The 18,644-nt window shown below is 38.4% G+C and overlaps 1 protein-coding gene across 8 annotated transcripts in view; it reads right to left on the bottom strand.

The window, feature by feature from the left end:
- LOC126073821 (myeloid cell nuclear differentiation antigen-like) overlaps nucleotides 1-18,351 on the bottom strand; it is a 92,292-nt gene extending 73,941 nt beyond the window's left edge. For 4 of the 8 annotated variants that reach the window (XR_007516853.1, XR_007516852.1, XR_007516854.1 and 1 more), the window contains exons 1-3: nucleotides 15,533-15,714; nucleotides 9,905-10,135; nucleotides 8,675-8,852 (exon numbers count right to left, since the gene is read on the bottom strand). Coding sequence is in view for 3 of the 8 variants with exons in the window: in XM_049880917.1 (XP_049736874.1) it covers nucleotides 909-1,101; nucleotides 8,675-8,852; nucleotides 9,905-10,115 (582 nt within the window). In the remaining 5 variants the exon portion in view is untranslated. Of the gene's footprint in view, nucleotides 1-836; nucleotides 1,102-5,292; nucleotides 6,715-6,947; nucleotides 7,116-8,674; nucleotides 8,853-9,904; nucleotides 10,136-14,736; nucleotides 14,836-15,532; nucleotides 15,715-18,187 lie in introns of those variants that run through there. The other 4 variants (XM_049880917.1, XM_049880918.1, XR_007516851.1 and 1 more) reach the window with 4 other exon arrangements.
- Nucleotides 18,352-18,644: the final 293 nt, after the last annotated feature.

Raw genomic sequence — 18,644 nt, 5'->3', positions numbered from 1 at the left:
CCCATCTTTCCATAATGTTCCACATCTACCTCATTTCAGTTGTAGGGAACTCATTATGCTCTTTTACTTTTTTTTTTTTTGTATTTTCTGCCCAGAATTCTTTCCAATGTATTTACCTTGGTAAGAAAAATAGTACCTACCTTAGATTGATTTCTCATGATGTTCTAGGCACTGAGACAAGTAATATGTATATATTATTCCATTCAACTTTTAAATCAAACCTCTAAGAGATAAAGACTTTCCTATTTTAGAGAGAAATAATAAAGCAAGTAAGTGTTAGAGCTAGGATTCAAAGCAGCTATGTCTTATTCTAAAGTCTCTTGAGCACTATGTGAAATTACTTCAGTACTTTAGTAATTTTTACAAATATTTTACTACTGATAGTATCATACCCTTTTAAAAATCTGTGTTTATAAATCTATAGGTCATTTGCTCAATATCTTCTTAAAAATTCTCCCACTTAAAAACGAGTACAAGGGCACTGTTTCTATTTTTCCTGCCACCTGTTGAGTGTATGTACAATAAATCAGGAATTTGGTGTTCCCAAAGCCTAAACCAAATTATTTGCCTCTTTGGCCAACTAACGTTCCTCTACCCAGTTCTCACCTTGATGAAACTATGAATCCCACACATCAGTTTCAGCTTGTATTCAATTGTTCTTAGTTGAAAGCAAAAGAATTGAAGTGTATCTCTTTCCTCACTTTTGATGTTGTGCCATTTTCCATCCCCCACTACATCCATCTTTCCTGTATTATCCTGTATTTCATAGATTGTGTTCTTCTTATTCACTGTTTTCTGCAACAGAAAACTAATGTCCAGTTTCTGGATAACCCTCATGACAGAGTAAGTACAAGATTTAAGAAAGTAATTACAAATACAGAAGTACACAAAGCTGGGAACAGGTCGTCTCAGAGCTCCTTCCTTTTATTTAAACTGTTTTGTAGCATTTCCTGTTCTATACGTTTTAATGCCTGACATTTCTGGAACAGTGTGTTATCTTCTGTTTTCACCTGCTTCCATCTCCAAAGAAGCTGACATTGGCTTAAAGTATCTGCGTGTAGAAGAATCAGAAATTCTTGGTGGACATCTTTGCTCCTGTGCCTAAGCAGAAATGAATGGACATATGCAACTATTGTTCAATATTTAGAAGATTATGAGAAATCTGTATACAATTAAGTTTCTAATAACTCACTAATTCTTTTCCATTTACTCACTGTAATCCAATTTCTTGTCTCTATGGATCTAGGTCCCTCAGCTTACACTCCATAATGTTTCACCCATTGAAGCCATTGCTTATCAATTTTATGATTGTGTTTATAAGCATGGTCTCTTCAAGAGTGTGTCCAAAATGTAAAGCAGGTAAAATGAAAAGCTATCCTAGAAGACAGTTACAGGAGTTTTGAAGCAGTCATTCATACAAGATGTCAGTTGAGTTTATGTAAATTTGTAGTTTTTTTTTAAATTTAACGTGGTACCCTAACTTGTATCCTGAATTTGGACATGGACATATCAGTAACGTTGTCTGTGTGTGCCTTTATTTATTTATCTATTTTTGTAACTGAGGGGATTAGGTTACCTTAACTTCCAATATCATGCAATTTCATATTTCTCAATGCAATAATCTATTCATGAATAAGATTAATCATGAATAAGAGAATAATCTCTTCATGAATAAGTGAATAAATGAATCAATTAGAGGAAACAGCACTGAATGCTTAGATCATATCCCTAACTGTTCAATGTATTTTTATTCCTGGAAGACCAACCAATCCATTGATTGCTGTGATAACATTTACATACAGACTTCAAGCTTGGTAGGTCAATCAATTATTCAAAGTAAATTTATCATAACTTAGCGTGAAATTATTGTTTATTTGGTTTGGGTAGAACTCAAAGAGATAAAATCATTGGCAAATGCCACGGTGTTAGTGAATATTTTAAAAAAGAATTTCATTTCCAGTGTTTAGTCAGTAGGCAATGCTATTTTTGGCAAGTCTGGACACTTAATTTTAGATATTGGCAGAGAAAATTTAAAAAACAATTCTTCAGAATTACCTTAAGTAACATAAACAACCCATAGAGTAATGTTCCTGATGCTTGCTTTTGAAAATTATTGATTTTGGGAGTTTCTGTTGCTCTTTTGATTATTCTGTTTGGGACCTCAAGCCATTGATCAGGACCAGTTTCATATACAGATGATGTTTCATTTACCTCCAATATTTCTTTGAATTCAACATAATCTGCTAAGGCAATTGACCCTCCTTGGGGTGAACTTCTCCTTTAGGTTGGTGTTGAAAACCTTTAACTGGAAGAATTTATTCTCTGTAGCCACTGTAGCGAAACATCATGTTTTACCCTTTTTCGGAGACTCATATTCAAATGGCTCTGTTGTTTTCAGTACCAGCACTAGCTCTGGGCCCTTTTGGAGAACATTTTTTTCTGGTAGCTGTTTGACAACAGGCCTGTTGTATTTGATTCTGTATTTGAGAGACACGGGAAAATAAGCTTGCAAATTTGAGCAGGAAATACATAGTCATTTTCCAATAAGAGAAACCTCAGTGCCGGCACTGGGCCTCAAAAACCTTCACAGATATTTGCAACTAGGGCTAGGCTGGACAGAGATTGCTTTGCAGAAAGGTAATGATAATGCACTGGTATAATTTAGCCAGAGGGATTAAGGTAAAAGATAACAGGCACAGAAATTAGAACACCCTCGTTTAAACAGAATGATCTTTCAGAAGTAAACTGTAATCTTCAGTTACAGAAACAGAGAGTGATAGATGATGATAACACTGTCCTGAACTGACTTATGTGACAGGTTAGAATAAAATATAAATTGAAATATATCCTGTAATAATTTAAATAGCCAAAGAAAATTAAAATAGTGAAAATCTTGAGTAGTACTGAAAATGAAAGTTGACCACCAAAAACACAAAACCACAAAAATCAAAGGTTATCATTACTATGCCTAGGGATATTTTGGAAATACAGTCCTGGTATGTTAAATTAATAAAACAGGTGATAGAATATTGATCATTGTATGAAACCACTTTGGGGAAATTATAAATCTACTTATGAAGAGTAATATCAAAAAGACTATGGAGAAAAATTGGTAATATCTGGGTGGCAGAGTTTCAAGAAATTGAAAGCTAACATTTTTTCTTGATTTGTTGGTTATAAACATTTTTCTAGTCTTAAAATAATCGTGTTACTAACAATGCAGAAGAGAAACTGGTTAACTGGAAGCTCCTAAAAATCAAACACCTATGCTCATCCAAAGACTTCACCAAAAGAGTAAAAATATTACCTACGGATTGGGAAAAAGTTTTTAGCTATGACATTTCTGATCAGAGCCTGATCTCTAAAATCTTCACGAGACTGCAAAAACTCAACTACAAAAAGACAAATAACCCAATTAAAAAATGGGCAAAGGATATGAACAGACACTTCACTAAAGAAGACATTCAGGTAGCTAAGAGATACATGAGAAAATGTTCATGATCATTGGCCATTAGAGAAATGCAAATCAAAACTACAATGAGATTCCTCTCACTCCAACAAGGCTGACATTAATTCAAAAAACACAAAATAATAAATGCTGGAGAGGTTGTGGAGAGACTTGAACACTTATACACTGCTGGTGGGGATATAAAATGGTACAACCACTTCGGAAATCAATTTGGCGGTTCCTTAAAAAGCTAGAAATAGAACTACCATACAGTCCAGCAACCCCCCTTCCTTGCAATATATCTTAGAGAAATAAGAGCTTTTGTACTAACAGATATATGCACATCCATGTTCACTGCAGCACTGTTTACAATAGCAAAAAGATGGAAGCAACCAAGGTGCCCATCAATGGATGAATGGATAAATAAATTATAGTATATTCACACAATGGAATACTATGCATTGATAAAGAATGGTGAAGAATCTGTGAAACATTTCATGACATGGAGGAATCTGGAAGGCTTTACGCTGAGTGAAATTAATCAGTTGCAAAAGGAGAAATATTGTATGAGACCACTATTATAAGAACTCGAAAAATAGTTTAAACAGAGAAGAAAATATTCCTTGATGGTTACGAGAGCAGGGAGGGAGGGAGGGAGAGGAGTTTTCACTAATTAGATAGTAGACAAGAACTATTTTAGGTGAAGGGAAAGACGACACAGAATACAGGCTAGGCCAGCACAATTGGACTAAACCAAAAGCAAAGAAGTTTCCTGAATAAACTGAATTCTTCGAAGGCCAGCGTATCAGGGGCGGGAGTTTGGGGACCATGGTTTCAGGAGACTTTTAAGTCAATCGGGATAATAAAATCTATTAAGAAAACATTCTGCATCCCCCTTTGGACAGTGGCATCTGGGGTCTTAAATGCTAGCAAGTGGCCATCTAAGATGCATCCATTTTTCTCAGCCCACCTGGAGCAAAGCAGAATGAAGAATACCAAAGACACGAGGTAATTATGAGCCCAAGAGACAGAAAAGGCCACTTAAACTAGAGACTACCTCAGCCTGAGACCAGAAGAACTAGATGGTGCCTGGCTACAACTGATGACTGCCCTGACAGGGAACACAACAGAGAACCCCTGAGGGAGCAGGAGAGCAGTAGGATGCAGACCCCAAATTCTCATAAAAAGACCAGACTTAATGGTCTGACTGAGACTAGAAGGACCACAAAGGTCATATTACCCAGACCCTCTGTTAGCCTAAGACAGGAACCATTCCCAAAGCCAACTCTTCAGACAGGGATTGGACTGGACTATGGGATAGAAAATGATACTGATGAATAGTGAGCTTTTTGGATCAAGTAGACACATGAGACTACATGGGCAGCTCCTGTCTGGAGAAGAGGTAAGAGGGCAAAGGGGGTCAGAAGCTGGCCAAATGGACACGAAAATAGAGAGTGGAGGGAAGGGGTGTGCTGTCTCATTAGAGCGAGAGCAACTAGGAGTATACAGCGAGGTGTATATAAGTTTTTGTATAAGAGACTGACTTGGTTTGTAAACTTGCACTTAAAGCACAATAAAATTAAAAAAAAATCATGTTTCAGTGGTGTAGATAGAATGCAAACGAGAGAGAAAGAAAGAAAGACAGAGATGGGGGAGACAGAGATATTGTTCACGGTATTATGGTTTTCCTTTGGAGCCCTGGTGGCACAGTGGTTAAGTGTTTGGCTGCTAACCAAAAGGTTGGCAGTTGAAAGCCACCAGCTGCTCATTGGAAACCCTATAGGGCATTGTATTCTGTCCTGTAGGAGGGCTATGAGTCAGAATCAACTCAATGGCAACAAGTCTGATTTGGGTTTTTTGGTTTTCCTTCCAGGACACAAAATCTTTTTCATTCAGTGTGTAGTCAGAGAAAAAGAAGAAAAGAAAATCAAAACTTCTCCATGTGGTATAAGAATCATTTGAGTTTTCATGTGTTATTAGAACGGGAGAAATAGTAAAAGACTAAAAGTCCACTATTGAGATCAGTCAAATCTAATAAGAATAAACAGAAATGGAAATATAAAATGCAGTCCTTTCCTTTCATCTTCAGTCATTGGTATATGGTCTTGTATGGTGTCTTAGTCATCTAGTGCTGCCATAACAGAAATGCCACAAGTGGATGGCTTTAACAAAAAGAAATTTATTTCCTCACAGTAAAGTAGGCTAAAAGTCCAAATTCAAGGCGTCAGCTCCAAGGGAAGTCTTTCTCTCTCTGTTGGCTCTGGAAGAAGGTCCTTGTCCTCAATCTTCCCAAAGGACATGCTTTGCTGCTGGTGATGCTTTCTTGGTGGTATGAGGTCATCAACTCTCTGCTTGCTTCCCTTTCCTTTAATCTCTTGAGACATAAAAGGTGGTACAGGCCACACCCCAGGGAAACTCCCTTTACCGTGGATCAGGGAGGTGACCCCAGTGAGGGTGGTGTTACAATCCCACCCTAATCCTCTCAGCATAAGATTATAATCACAAAATGGAAGAAAACCACACAGTACTGGGAATCATGGCCTAACCAAGTTGATATACACACTTTTGGGGGGACATAATTCAATCCATGACATATGGTCTTCCTTCTACCTATATTTTTCCAACTCCTCAACTCCTTTCCCTCTTCCATCTCCTTTTTTACTTTGTTTTTGCATTCTTTGAGCCTCCCTATTGATATCACTTCCTTTACTGGATTTAACGATCTGAATTTTATCCTTAATTATGCTGACTATTATTATAGTACTTAGTTTTCATTATTGCAGTAAGTAAATATATTTATTGAGAGTCTCTTGTGAGGCAGGCAAAAAACTAGGTGCTAGGTTACATTGGTTCACAAGGTCAACAGGGTTCCCCCACTCTCGGAGCTTGTAGTCAAGAGGGGTAAACAAGCATTTACTAACTATGGTTGTCATAAGTGTTAAAAAGTAAAATATAAGGTGCTTCCAAATTGAACACCATGAAGTTTTCACATAGTCTGCATGGGGTCTCAGGAAGAACTCCCTCTAGAAGGATATCAATATTGGGATCCAAAGGGTCGATAGGTTTTGTCAAATCAAGAAATTTCCAGTTAAGAGGCACATGGTATTTAAAACTCTGAAAAAGAAATGAGTATGGTGTGTTTAAGAAACGATAATGGATTAGTGAGCAAAGGGAACAAGTATGATACAGATTGGAGCAGTTGTTAATGGTCACTCTGCTGTCTTCCCCTGCACTGGTGTGAATGCTGCACCTCTCTGGCTCTCCTCCTGGGACAACACAAAAGAGAAGACTTTCTGAGATTCGAAATAGTGCCAACTTCATCAAGTGTCCATTGTAACAACAAAAGATTAAAAGGTAGTGAATTCTCAGTATATGCACTTGGTTTACTAACTAATTATTGGACTTATTTTTAGGTAAAACATGAGATTAGAATTTTGAGGTTCAAGTCCTGATTTTTGGTTGTAGAAAATGGAGGAAAAGAGGAGCAGGAAGAAAGTACCTCAGTTAAAGAAGTGAAGGATGGAGTTGGTGATGAGATTTGAGGAGGTGGGGAGTGACCCACGGTTGCCAATGAGCTGGCTCCTGAAGGACAGGGAGGCTGACTCTGCTCCTGGGAAACCTTCTTCTTTTTGGCTACAGGCTTCTCCTTGGCTGTATTTTTTTTTTTCTGAAAATAGATTTTTTTTTAACACTAATGGTTTTCAGTATCAAAATGAAGCACAGCATATTTTTATTATTTTGCAGTAGGTTCTATCTGAAGGGATGTCATGGCAACTCCAGGAATTTCCATTCTATAACCTGAAGAGATATCCAGTAGGTAAGAGGTGGGCATGAGTGCTTGCTTAAACAAAGGGAAAGTTTCCTTTAACAAACATATTACTCCTCTAATCACCTCTGCGGTAGAATGGGGAGGGCACTGGAATTAAAAGGATCAAGGTTTGTGTCATGGATTGAATTGTGCCCCCAAAAAATATCTGTCAGCTGAGCTGGGTCATGAATCTCAGTATTGTGTGATTGTCCACCACTGTATATGATTTTCCTATATGTTGTAAATCTTATCACTATGATGTAATAAAATGGATTAGTGGCAGTTGTATTGATGTGGTCTAGAAGATTAGGTAGTGTTTTAAGACAATCTCTTTTGAGATACAAAAGAGAGAAGCAAGCAGAGAGACATGGGGACCTCATACCACCAAGAAAGTAGTGGTGGGAGACAGTGTCCTTTGGACCTGAAGTTCCTGTGCTGAGATGCTCCCAGATCAAGGAAGACTGATGACAAGGACATTCCTCCAGAGCCAACAGAGAAAGAAAGCCTTCCCCTGGAGCCGGCGCCCTGAATTCGGACTTCTAGCTTACTGGACTATGAGAGAATAAACTTCTCTTTGTTAAAGTCATCCACTTGTGGTATTTCTGTTATAGCAGCACTAGATGACTAAGACACATGGAAAAGATTTTTTCCAGTCTAATTGATAACCTATATTTATAATGGGATTACAATACCATAATCCTTTTGTTACTAGATTTTTTTCCCCTTAATTTTTTTTATGGCATATGTTTTCACTATTGAAATGCATGCTCGCTAATGAGTGTGTTTAAATTTTAGGTTGATAATATGGATTTTGAGAAATATGATCTGGTAATACAAGCCGCCGAGGAGGCGAGTAGCACTTTGGTGCCACTGATCTGTGGCATGACAGTATGCCTATGAGATCTAGGTTGATAATTCAATGCGGGCTCCTTTCCATTAGGCTACATGGGGAACCCCTCGTTTTCCCAGGGTGACACAGGAAAAAAAAAAAACCTTTAATATCACACAAGAAAGCCATAATTATGCTTACAAGCCTTATCTCACAGAAATAAATGAAAAAAAGGCAAAAGTTTACAAAACTTAACACATCCAGGTAGCATCACCTAATAGAATGATCAACCCATACAACAATGAGTCTCCAACTGTGGCCTTCTCAGCTTCACGAGTTTCAAAAGGGACCCACCTTGACACTGAATGCATTAGAACCTTAATAAAGTCTTACCTCTGAGGTCCAGAGGCATAAAAAGTGGCTGGTATACAATTAAAACAATAGTAACAAAAGGGACAATTATGTCCCAGATATTTCCATCACATTCATTATAGTGCCTAGCTCATAGCCTAGCACAAAGGAGATGATCAGTAGTTACTCATTTTGATAAATACAAATTGTGTTGGAATATTAACAAAGAAGCAAGTACCTTAATGGAGAGAATGAGTGCAAGAGCCATCGTGGAAGTTTCTTCTGTGAGACTTCAAGCTTGTCCTTCCTCAGGCTTACCTGACCTTCTTTCATGGTGAATGTAGGCATTGCAGAACCTGCTGTTTCTTGCTTGGTGCTTTTCATTAAAGTTATCTTTTCTTCAATATCCTTTGTAACTAATGCAGAAAAAGGAAGACACAATAAACCCAGAGGAGCTAGTCTAAGGAAGCTGAAGGAATTTCACCACTATTTCTTCCCAACTCCTGCTTGTGGATTAAGACATTGTTTGCCCACCTCTACTTCATTAGCAGAGTCTGGTTACGTGGTGACCAAAGAAGCAACATGGGCACATCTTATGTGTTTCCTTCACAGCCCTGTAAAATGAACATGTTCATCCCATCCTCTAAACAATCATGCATGTCAGTCAAACTTTTTCCTGACCCTCTTATCCTATCTTGTCCTTTTAAAAATCTAGTTTTCTTGATACTGACTCATGGTTCATTTTCTACAGAAGATCTGCTTAAATCATGGAAACCAAATTATATGAAATATGGCCTGATTTGTGAAGTTAAAAGCTGGGGATATTGGCCTTTGATTTTTTCAAAAATATTTTGTTTAAGCCTAGTGATTTCACAGGTAGGTAAGTTTCACCTCATGTTTGTTACTAGAGAGTATAATAATGATGGAGTAAATAGTCTCAATAGAGAGCAAGTGCAGTAATTGCTTAACTGTAAATACATTTTAAAGAAAGCATAACTTTTGTAAATTTTCTTTGTCTTTCTCTGACTTTCCTAATGTACTGGTAATCTCAGCTTTTCTCATCAATTTTCTCTGCCTTTTGTTCTTTACCTGAACCTCAAATAAACCCATTGCCATCGAGTTGATTCTGACTCAGCGACCCTATAGAACAGAGCAGAACTACCCCATAGGGTTTCTGAGGAGCGGCTGGTGGATTTGAATTGCCGACCTTTTGGTAGCAGCCAAGTTCTAAACCACTATGCCACCAAGACTCCCAAACCCCAAATACACCCTCCAAAATGCACCAACCCTCATTACAGGAAAGGGAAAGACATAATTTGTAAACCGTTTGGCTTCCTAGGTTCCACCATTACTGTGGCTACCGAGACTTAAGTTGGAAAAGGTATATCTCAGCTATGACAAAGGCAAGGTTCTATTCAAGGATCTGTGAGTGTAGGATTGGTTGAAGTGAGGGGAACTCTCCTATTACCTTTTAACTTTGCTCTTCTAAGCATTCTATAGGCAGCACCTTGGAACTTTTCTTCCATCAAGTCGGCAACCTTAGTTCTACCATATTTTTCCTCCATTTTTTTGGTCCATTGTAAATCACGGGCCAGGAAATTCTTAAGTATTTTAAAGGAATAATCATCGATAACATCCAATTCATTCAGTAGGACAATTTTCTCATATTCATTTCCCATCTTTCAAGTTACAGCTAAGTCTGAAAGAGAAAAACAACATGCTGTGTTGCACATTTATACAGAGTTTAAAGGACTGGATATGCCTGTGTGAGTGAGTAGTCAATGCCAATGTGTTGTGAATGGATATGTGTGACAAAGAGAAAATACAATCACCAAATCACCAGCTGTGTCACTGTGAAGTGGGTTGAGAACTGCTGCATTTAGAAGTTCTAAGAAATTCTTCCCTATTAATGATGATAGTTGAATCTGATCAGGGGTATATGTGGTGGAAACCAAAAAAACCAAACCAAACCCGTTGCCATCGAGGCAATTCTGATTCATAGTGATCCCATAGGGTTTCCAAGGAGTGGCTGGTAGGTTTGAACTGCTGACTTTTGGTAAACAGACAAACACTTAACCATTGCACCACCAGGGCTTTGTGTGATGGGAGGACTGAAAATAGTTGTTGAATTTAGATTGTGGATTATGTAATGTCAAAATCTCTGGTTCCTCTCCTCATTCTTTATTAAGGCTGAAGCCTGGCCTTTAGTGTCTGCTTATTGATCCCCCATTATGACTGAAATGGCCTATGTGCAAAATGGGTGCAGCCTCTAGCTTTACAGGAAAATGCATCTGCCACAGTATGGCAGTTCCATGCTGGAGAGCCTACCCTAGTCCACTTGGCTTTTCCCTAACCAGCTCTTATTAACATCCTCTCTCCCAGAAGCTCAGGACATGTCCTTTGTGGCATATGTACTTATATCAATGCCACTTTGCTAGACTTCTACTTGCTCTCTAGTGCAGAATTGCAGCATTTATTTTGGGGGCTTTGATTATTTTTTACAGTCACTTACTTTACTCCTTCTAGTCTTACTTTCACTAAATAGTACATTCCAGGCAACCAATTATCTTTCTAGAAAGCCATGGCTCTATCTGTCTTAAATCCTTTAATAATTTCCTACTTTCTCTAGGAAAAAATTTTTGTCTTTTATTGTGTAGTATGGATTGAATTGTGTCACCAAAATATATGTGTCAACTTGGCTAGGCCATGATTCCCAGTATTGTGTGGTTGTCCACCATTTTGTGATCTGATGTGATTATCCTAGTGCTGTAAATCCTAACCTCTATGAAGTTAATGAGACAGGATTAGAGGCAGTTATGTTAATGAGGTAGGAGCAATCCACAGGATTAGGTTGTATCTTGAGTCAATCTCTTTTGAGATACAAAAGAGAGAAACAGGCATAGGGAAGAGGAATCTCAGAACCACTAAGCAAGAAAAGCCAGGAGGGGAACATGTCCTTTGGATCCAGGGTCCCTGTGCTGAGAAGCTCCTAGACCAGGGGAAGATTGATGACAAGGACCTTCACTCAGAACAGACAGAAAGAGAAAGCCCTTCCCTGGAATTGACATCCTGAATTTGAACTTCTAGCCTCCTAGACTGAGTGAGAGAGAATAAATTTCTGTTTGTAAAAGCTACCCACTTGTATTTCTGTTATAGCAGTACCAGATAACTAAGACATGATGGTTTAGAAGTCCTTGAATAATCTTTTTCTTTATTACTTCCCTCGCTTTTCTATTTCATGTATCTTAAGCTATAGAAATAACAGAACATATTGCTTTTATAGTCCTCCTGGCTTTGCTAATGCCCTTCAATATTGCCTGGAAAACCATCCCCACCTTTCTTCCTCTGATTAGCTTGCATACAGCCTTCAAGACTTAGCTGATTCTCTGTCTTCTGCATGGTGCAAACACTTAAAGCCCTCAGCTTCTAATCAAAAGGTGAGGTTTGAGTTTACTCAGAGGCTCCTTGGAAGAAAGGCCTGGAGATCTACTTCCAAAAAATTAATCAATGAAAACATTGTAGCATAGTTCTACTCTGATATACAAGGGGTTGCCATGAGTTGGAGTCAACTCAATGGCAACAGTTGTTTCTTTCTTTCTCCTTTTGGTCTTTGGAAGCTTCCATATTGGACTGTCATTCCTTGGGGTCTCTTCAGCATCTGTATACTCCGCTGATGACACCACTCATTATGGATTCCAATATTCTGTTTTAATTCATGAGCTCTTTTCATTTAGGGACCATGTCTTTGGGTAACTTTTGTACAATTTGTATGGTCAAATTCCTGTTTGTTTGAATTGGTTTCTTGCTGAGGGCAAATGAATGACATCAGATGGAACAGACCCATAAAAAAAACAAAAAAAAAAAGAGTGAAGGAAAAACCCACACCAAGACTCTGAGAACTTTCTGAGATGAAAATGTGATCACATACAAAGATTTAAGAATGAGATCAAAACTGATTCTCAATAGCAAAACTGACTCCAGAGATAGCATAGAATAATGTTTATATAATACTTGTCCAAAAATTCCATTGGTAATTCCAAAACACAAAACACTATAAAAATGAAATATGTTTTGAGGGGAAGGGGCTGAGGAGTGTGGCAACAAAATATATTTACAAAATAAAACTTGATGGAAAGTGATACGTAGCCATTTATAATCTCTATTCAGTCTACATTAGTGTGAATAGTCAAATAATTTGCTGCAGAAATAGTAATGCATTTGGTTTTGGAGTGCTGATGCTACCTCCATTTGGTCACTTATGCAATAGTGATGATACAGTGTGTACATTAAGTAGCCATTTTACCAGTTGTGGCCTAATCGATTCTGACTCATGGTGCCCAATGTGTGTCAGAGTAGAACTGTGCTCCACAGGGTTTTCAATGGCTGTGATCTTTCAAAAGTTGATCACCAGTTCTTTCTTCTGAGGCATCTCTGGATGGGCTCAAACAACCAAATTTTGGCGTGTAGCCAAGTGCTTAAGTCTTTGCACCACCAGGGACTCCAAGTAGACTTTCTAAAACCAAAAAAATGAATTCCAAACATATCTTGTCCAAGGGTTTCAGAAGAGGTTCTCTGACCCGATATTCAGATAATTTTTTGAAACTAAAATTTTATACCTAGTGAAATGTTATTTAAATGTTAAGAACCAAAAACTAAACCTGTTGCCATAGAGTCAATTCTGACTCATAGCAACCCTATATGACAGAGTAGAACTGCCCCATAGGGTTTCCAAGGAGCAGCTGTTGCATTTGAACTGCGACCTCTTTGTTAGCAGGAGAGCTCTTAAGCACTGTATCGCTAGGGCTCCATTTAAACGTTACAGCTTAAAAAAATTATTCTCTGAGAGTCAAAGATTCTGAAATTTTGCACTACTAAGACCATGCCCAGAACTATTCGGGAAGAACTATTCAATAAGAAAATGAATAAAGCCAAGAAACACTGAAGGCCAAAAAGGGAAATAAGTTTCTCAGCGTCTTAAAAACAAATAGCCAGAATAAAAGACGGAAAGCAGAAAGTCTATCAACAGAGTGAGGTGCAGGGAGGGGGACAAGAGGATAGGAAAGTTGGGTAAAGCATTTGCCTTTAAGGGAAGGATAGATACAAAAAATGTTTTTATCTTGACAAAAAAGGAAAATGGAGCATAGAATAAATGTGACAAATTGAAACAATATATGATGGCAGAAACAAGTTAAAATAAATCCCCAGAAAGACACATTCTAGTGATACTGAAGATATTACAAATAAAGTGAAAACTCTTTAAACAGCAAAGGAAAGAGAATTATCTGGGTGACTACCTGTCCCACTGATACCTAGAGCAGGATTCATGGGGCTATAGGTTTCTCCTGACCCACATGTAAGTCAGCAGAATAGGAAAGTTGTAATGTTGGAATTCTTTTCAGCCACTGATATGTGTAACTTAAAAAAGCCGAGAAGGAGCACTTTGATACTGGTTCTTGTGGCTAAGATTACTCATTTACACAGAAGAGACTGTTAAGGTTATCTGACTAGTGAAATAGAGAGCTATGAAAATCGGTAGGTGGTGAGCGTTGTATCATAATATACGTAAATGGGCTAAACTCTCCAGCTAAGAAACAAAGTTTTTGAGTTTGGACTTAAAACAAAATCCAGCTAATGTTTTGTTGACAAAATACAAATAAATCATACATTCATTTAAGATTGGAAACAAAGTTGGAAAAAAATTACATTGTGTAAACTCTTAACTACATGAAAACAGGTTTAGCTATAATAAAACCAAAAAACCAAACCCATTACCTTCTAATTGATTCTAATTCATAATGACACTATAAAGACCCTATAGGACTGAGTAGAACTGCCCCACAGGATTTCCAAGGAGCAGCTGGTGGATTCGAACTGCTGAACTTTTGGTTAACAGCTGAGCTCTTAACCACTGCACCACCAGGGTTCCTTAGCTATAATAGTATATTTTAAAGTAAACTTTTAGAAAAAGAGTATCAGTAGAGGTAGATTTTCACTACATAATGATAAAATTTTCATTTTATGAAATTAATTGTGCCTTTACCTAATAAAATAAGTATTTATTATGTTATTATTTTATATTACTTTACATTACTCAATACACTACTCAGCAGGACAAGACTTAGTAAATATTACTCTCTCTACATATATATGTATATTTATATATACACAAATTATATATATTGTTTCGTCACTGTTGGGTGCCATTGAGTTGTTTCTGACTCATAGAGACCCTATCTACAACAGAATGGACCAGTGCAGTTCCTGCATCATCCTCACAATCATTACTATGTCAGGGCTCACTGTTGCAGTCCTGGTGGCAGTCCATCCCTTTGAGGGTCTTCCTCTTTATCGCCGACCCTCTCCCTTTCCAAGTATGATGTCCTTCTCCAGGGACTGGTCCTGGTGATAACATGTCCAAAGTACATGATAACATATAACTCAGCTTTATATCCTGATTTATTTTTTCCTTAATATTTCATGATACTTCTCTCATGCCGCTTATCTTGTCTTTTACTCAGGTCCCATCACAACCACCAAGATTTCTCCTTACCCTCCAGCTAAAAAAACTAAAGCCCTCCTCTAAATATCAACTATTCTAATATACACACAGAGAATTAATTTTAAAACTACCTGTTGTCAAAATGGAAAGACCAAACACTGAAAAAAGAAAAACGTTTGGTAAATTAGAGGGTCAGTGAAAATGAGAGAAATTTTTCCAGAGGTGGATTGACACAGTGGTCCCAACAGTGGGCTCAGACATACAAATGATCATGAAGGTGGCACAGAACTCCGCAGTGCTTTGTTCTGTTACACAGAAGGTTTTCATGAGTCAGAGCTACTCAAGGGCAACTATCACTAAATAGTTAGAACGCAGTTTGCTTTGTTCAGCCTACACTTGTAGTGGGTTAAAGAACATCTGTTTTCTATGTAGAGAGGGTAAGGATTAGAATCAAGCTACTGCAGTTTCCACTTCTCTGAAATACAGTTGATGCCAGTCCCTCTTCTCCCAGACAACTCCATAATTAATTCTCCCTCTGTGATTTTGTGGTTGTCAACTAGGTATGCAGATCTCTACAGAAAATCTCATAGGACTCACCTCACTGGAGACTTCTTTCACAGTAATCTAGATCTCGAGATCTTCAGAAACACAGGAATCACGGTTTATCTTGTAAGAGAAGAAAGTGAAATCAGTAAGGCTCTCTAGAGACTGACTAAATAGGGTACTATAAATTTGTCAAAGGCTAGACAATATGTGACTTGAAAACTTAGTAGTTGATATCCAAGTCACACCATGCTAACTCCTAAGAAGAAAGGAGTTATGTACTTAAGACACAATTTTGAGGCCCCACCTATCAATTTTCATAGCTTTCTGTTTCACCAGTCTGAGGAAACTGTAGTTTCCTGTCTGTGGATAAGTAATCTTAGCTACAAGGAAAAATAATAGCAAAGCGCTTCTTCTTTACTTTTTTTAGTTACAAATATCAGTGACTGAAAGGAGTTTCAACCTTGTAACTCTATTGGCCAGATGACATATGTGTATGTGGGTTAGGAGAAATTATAGCCCTTTGAATAAGCCTCAAGATATCAAAGGGGACAGGTGCGTTACCAGCCAAGTCTCCCTTCTTTCCAATTCACAGAGTGGCAGTGGCAGGAGATCTTAGAGAAGCATCTATGGCTATCAGTTCTTCCCCCCGCCCCTGCCCCCGCCAGTTCTTTTTATTTTATTACTACTTTTCCTTATTGTGCTTTAAGTGAAAGTTTATAGTTCAAGTTAGTTTCCCAAACAAAAGTTCCTACACAAATCATTATGTGACACTAGTTGCTCTCCCTATAATGTGACAGCACACTCCTCCTTTCCACCCCAGGTTTCTTGTGTCCATACAACCAGCTCCTGTTGCTTTCTGCCTTCTTGTCTCACCTCTGGACAGGAGCTGCCCATTTAGTCTCATGTATCTACTCGAGCTAAGAAGCATACTCTGCATGAGTATCGTTTTATGTCTTATCTTTCTCTGAAGAGTTGGCTTCAAGAATGGTTTCGGTTCTGGGCTAACAGAGAGTCTGGAGGCCATGTCTTCTGGGGTCCCTCCAGTCTCAGTCAGACCATTAAGTCTGGTCTTTTCAAGTGAATTTGAGTTCTGCACTCCACTTTTCTTTTGCTCCATCAGGGACTGTCTGTTGTGTTCCCTGTCAGGGTGTTCATTGGTGATAACTGGGCACCATCTAGTTCATCTGGTCTGAGGCTGACAGAGTCTCTGGTTTATGTGGCCTTTTCTGTCTCTTGGGCTAATATTTTCCTTGTGTCTTTGGTGTTCTTCATTCTCCTTTGCTCCAGGTAAGTGGGGGCCAATTGATACATCTTAGATGGCCGCTCACTAGCTTTTAAGACCCCAGACATGGCTATCAGTTCTCAATTACCCTCCTGAGTGGAGGTGAATCTTGTATGAAATCACTTTTGGTATAAATATTTCCTGAAGCATTTACCCAGTTGTTAATAGTTGACAAAGCTGGGGCTTGACAGAGGCAAATGACCATTGCAAATATGTAAATCCTTTCTCAAATATCAAAAACAATTATACCCTGGCTGTCATCTTTACTATGACTAGGCGGCATTACTTTGATGATTAAATCTCGTGATCACTCTGGCCTTTCTGAGTTATGCATGGATAAAGTCAAGTGCAAGTGAGCTCCCATCATGACAGCATTGAAGACCATCAGATTCTGCAAGAGCTCTGAGCTTAAAGGAGAGCTGGGGTCTTATAAACTATCTTTTTCCTCAATGTGTATACGTATGTGTTTTAGGGACAGTGTTTGCACTCTACAGTACAATAAGCTTTGATATGTCAAATAAACTGTACCAGCAAGAAGACAGCATTGTGTTACCTCTCTAGCTGATCTGCAAGCAGGATGAGACCATGCCTGAAAAAGGGTCCCAAAAGACAGCTAATGTTGGTGCATGATCTGTGGTCATCTAAGAACTAAAACCAAACTCATTGCCATTGAGTCAATTCCAACTCATGGTGACCCCGTGTGTTACAGAATCAAACTGCTCCATGGGGTTTTCCTGGCTGTAATCTTTGCAGAAGCACATCACCAGGCCTTTCTTTTGTGGTGTCACTGGATGTGTTCAAACTGTCAATCTTTAAATTATTAATTGAATGCAAACTATTCATGCCTCCCAGGGACCCTGCGGTCATCTAAAGAAAAAAGCAAATCATCTTAATCGAAACTAGGGTCACGGAGGAGAGAGTTGAGTCTTGATTTGGAAACTATCTAGATGACTCTATGAAGCAGGAGTAAGTCAGGGAGGCTCGACTGACCAAGTTGATGTAGGCATTCACTTTGAAATCAGTCACTAGGCCAATGAGACTCTCTGGTTTTCCTTCACAAGAATATCAGTTTCATTGCTCAACCATTCTGCCACCTGGACCAGGAACATGATGCATTCAAGTTGTGTTTTTATTCTTAGGTGATTCCTATACTATTTCTAAAGTCTGTTAAAAAAAAAAAAAAAAAAAGGGAGGTGATCACTTGTTTCCTAAATGCTTTAAATGATTCTGTTTTCCTATGACAAAATGCCTATGTTAGTTTCTTACTGTCGCTCTAACAAATCACCTCTAAATTGGCGACCTAAACAACAGAAATTTATCCTCTCACAGTTGTGGAGGCCGTTCTCTAAAATCAGTACCACTGAGCCAAAATCAAGGTACCAGCAGAGTGACTCTCAGACTCTAGGGGAGAATCCAATCCTTACCTCTTCCAGCTTCCGGTGGCTGCCAGCATTCCCTGATTTGTGGCTGTGTCAGTCCAATTTTCAAAGCCAGCATCTTCAAATCTCTCTCTCCTCCATGTCCATATTGTCTGCTTTTCTTTGTGTATCAAATCTCCTTCTGTCTTTCTCTTGTAAGGATGCATAGAATGGCATTTAGGGACTGCCTAGATAATCCAGGATAATCTCTCCATTTTGAGATTCTTAATCACTGTTTTTCCATAAGGTAACATTCACAGATTCTGGGTATTAGAATATGGGTGTGTATTCATAATTATCAGCCTATCACCATCCACATTCCTAACCTCAGAAAAGAGAGAGAGAGAAAAAAAAAACTTCCCTGGTCTGGGCCATGTCTACCGTTAACAGTTTTATCTCATATCCCTCTTCTCTCCATATTTACCACACTTTCTCTCACTGCAGACATGTCATCATTCTCAAT

Source organism: Elephas maximus, chromosome 3 (assembly GCF_024166365.1).
Source record: "Elephas maximus indicus isolate mEleMax1 chromosome 3, mEleMax1 primary haplotype, whole genome shotgun sequence".
Taxonomy (NCBI): domain Eukaryota; kingdom Metazoa; phylum Chordata; class Mammalia; order Proboscidea; family Elephantidae; genus Elephas; species Elephas maximus.
The sequence above is the reverse complement of the archived record's forward strand: the minus strand, read 5'-3'. Positions and strand labels throughout refer to the sequence as shown.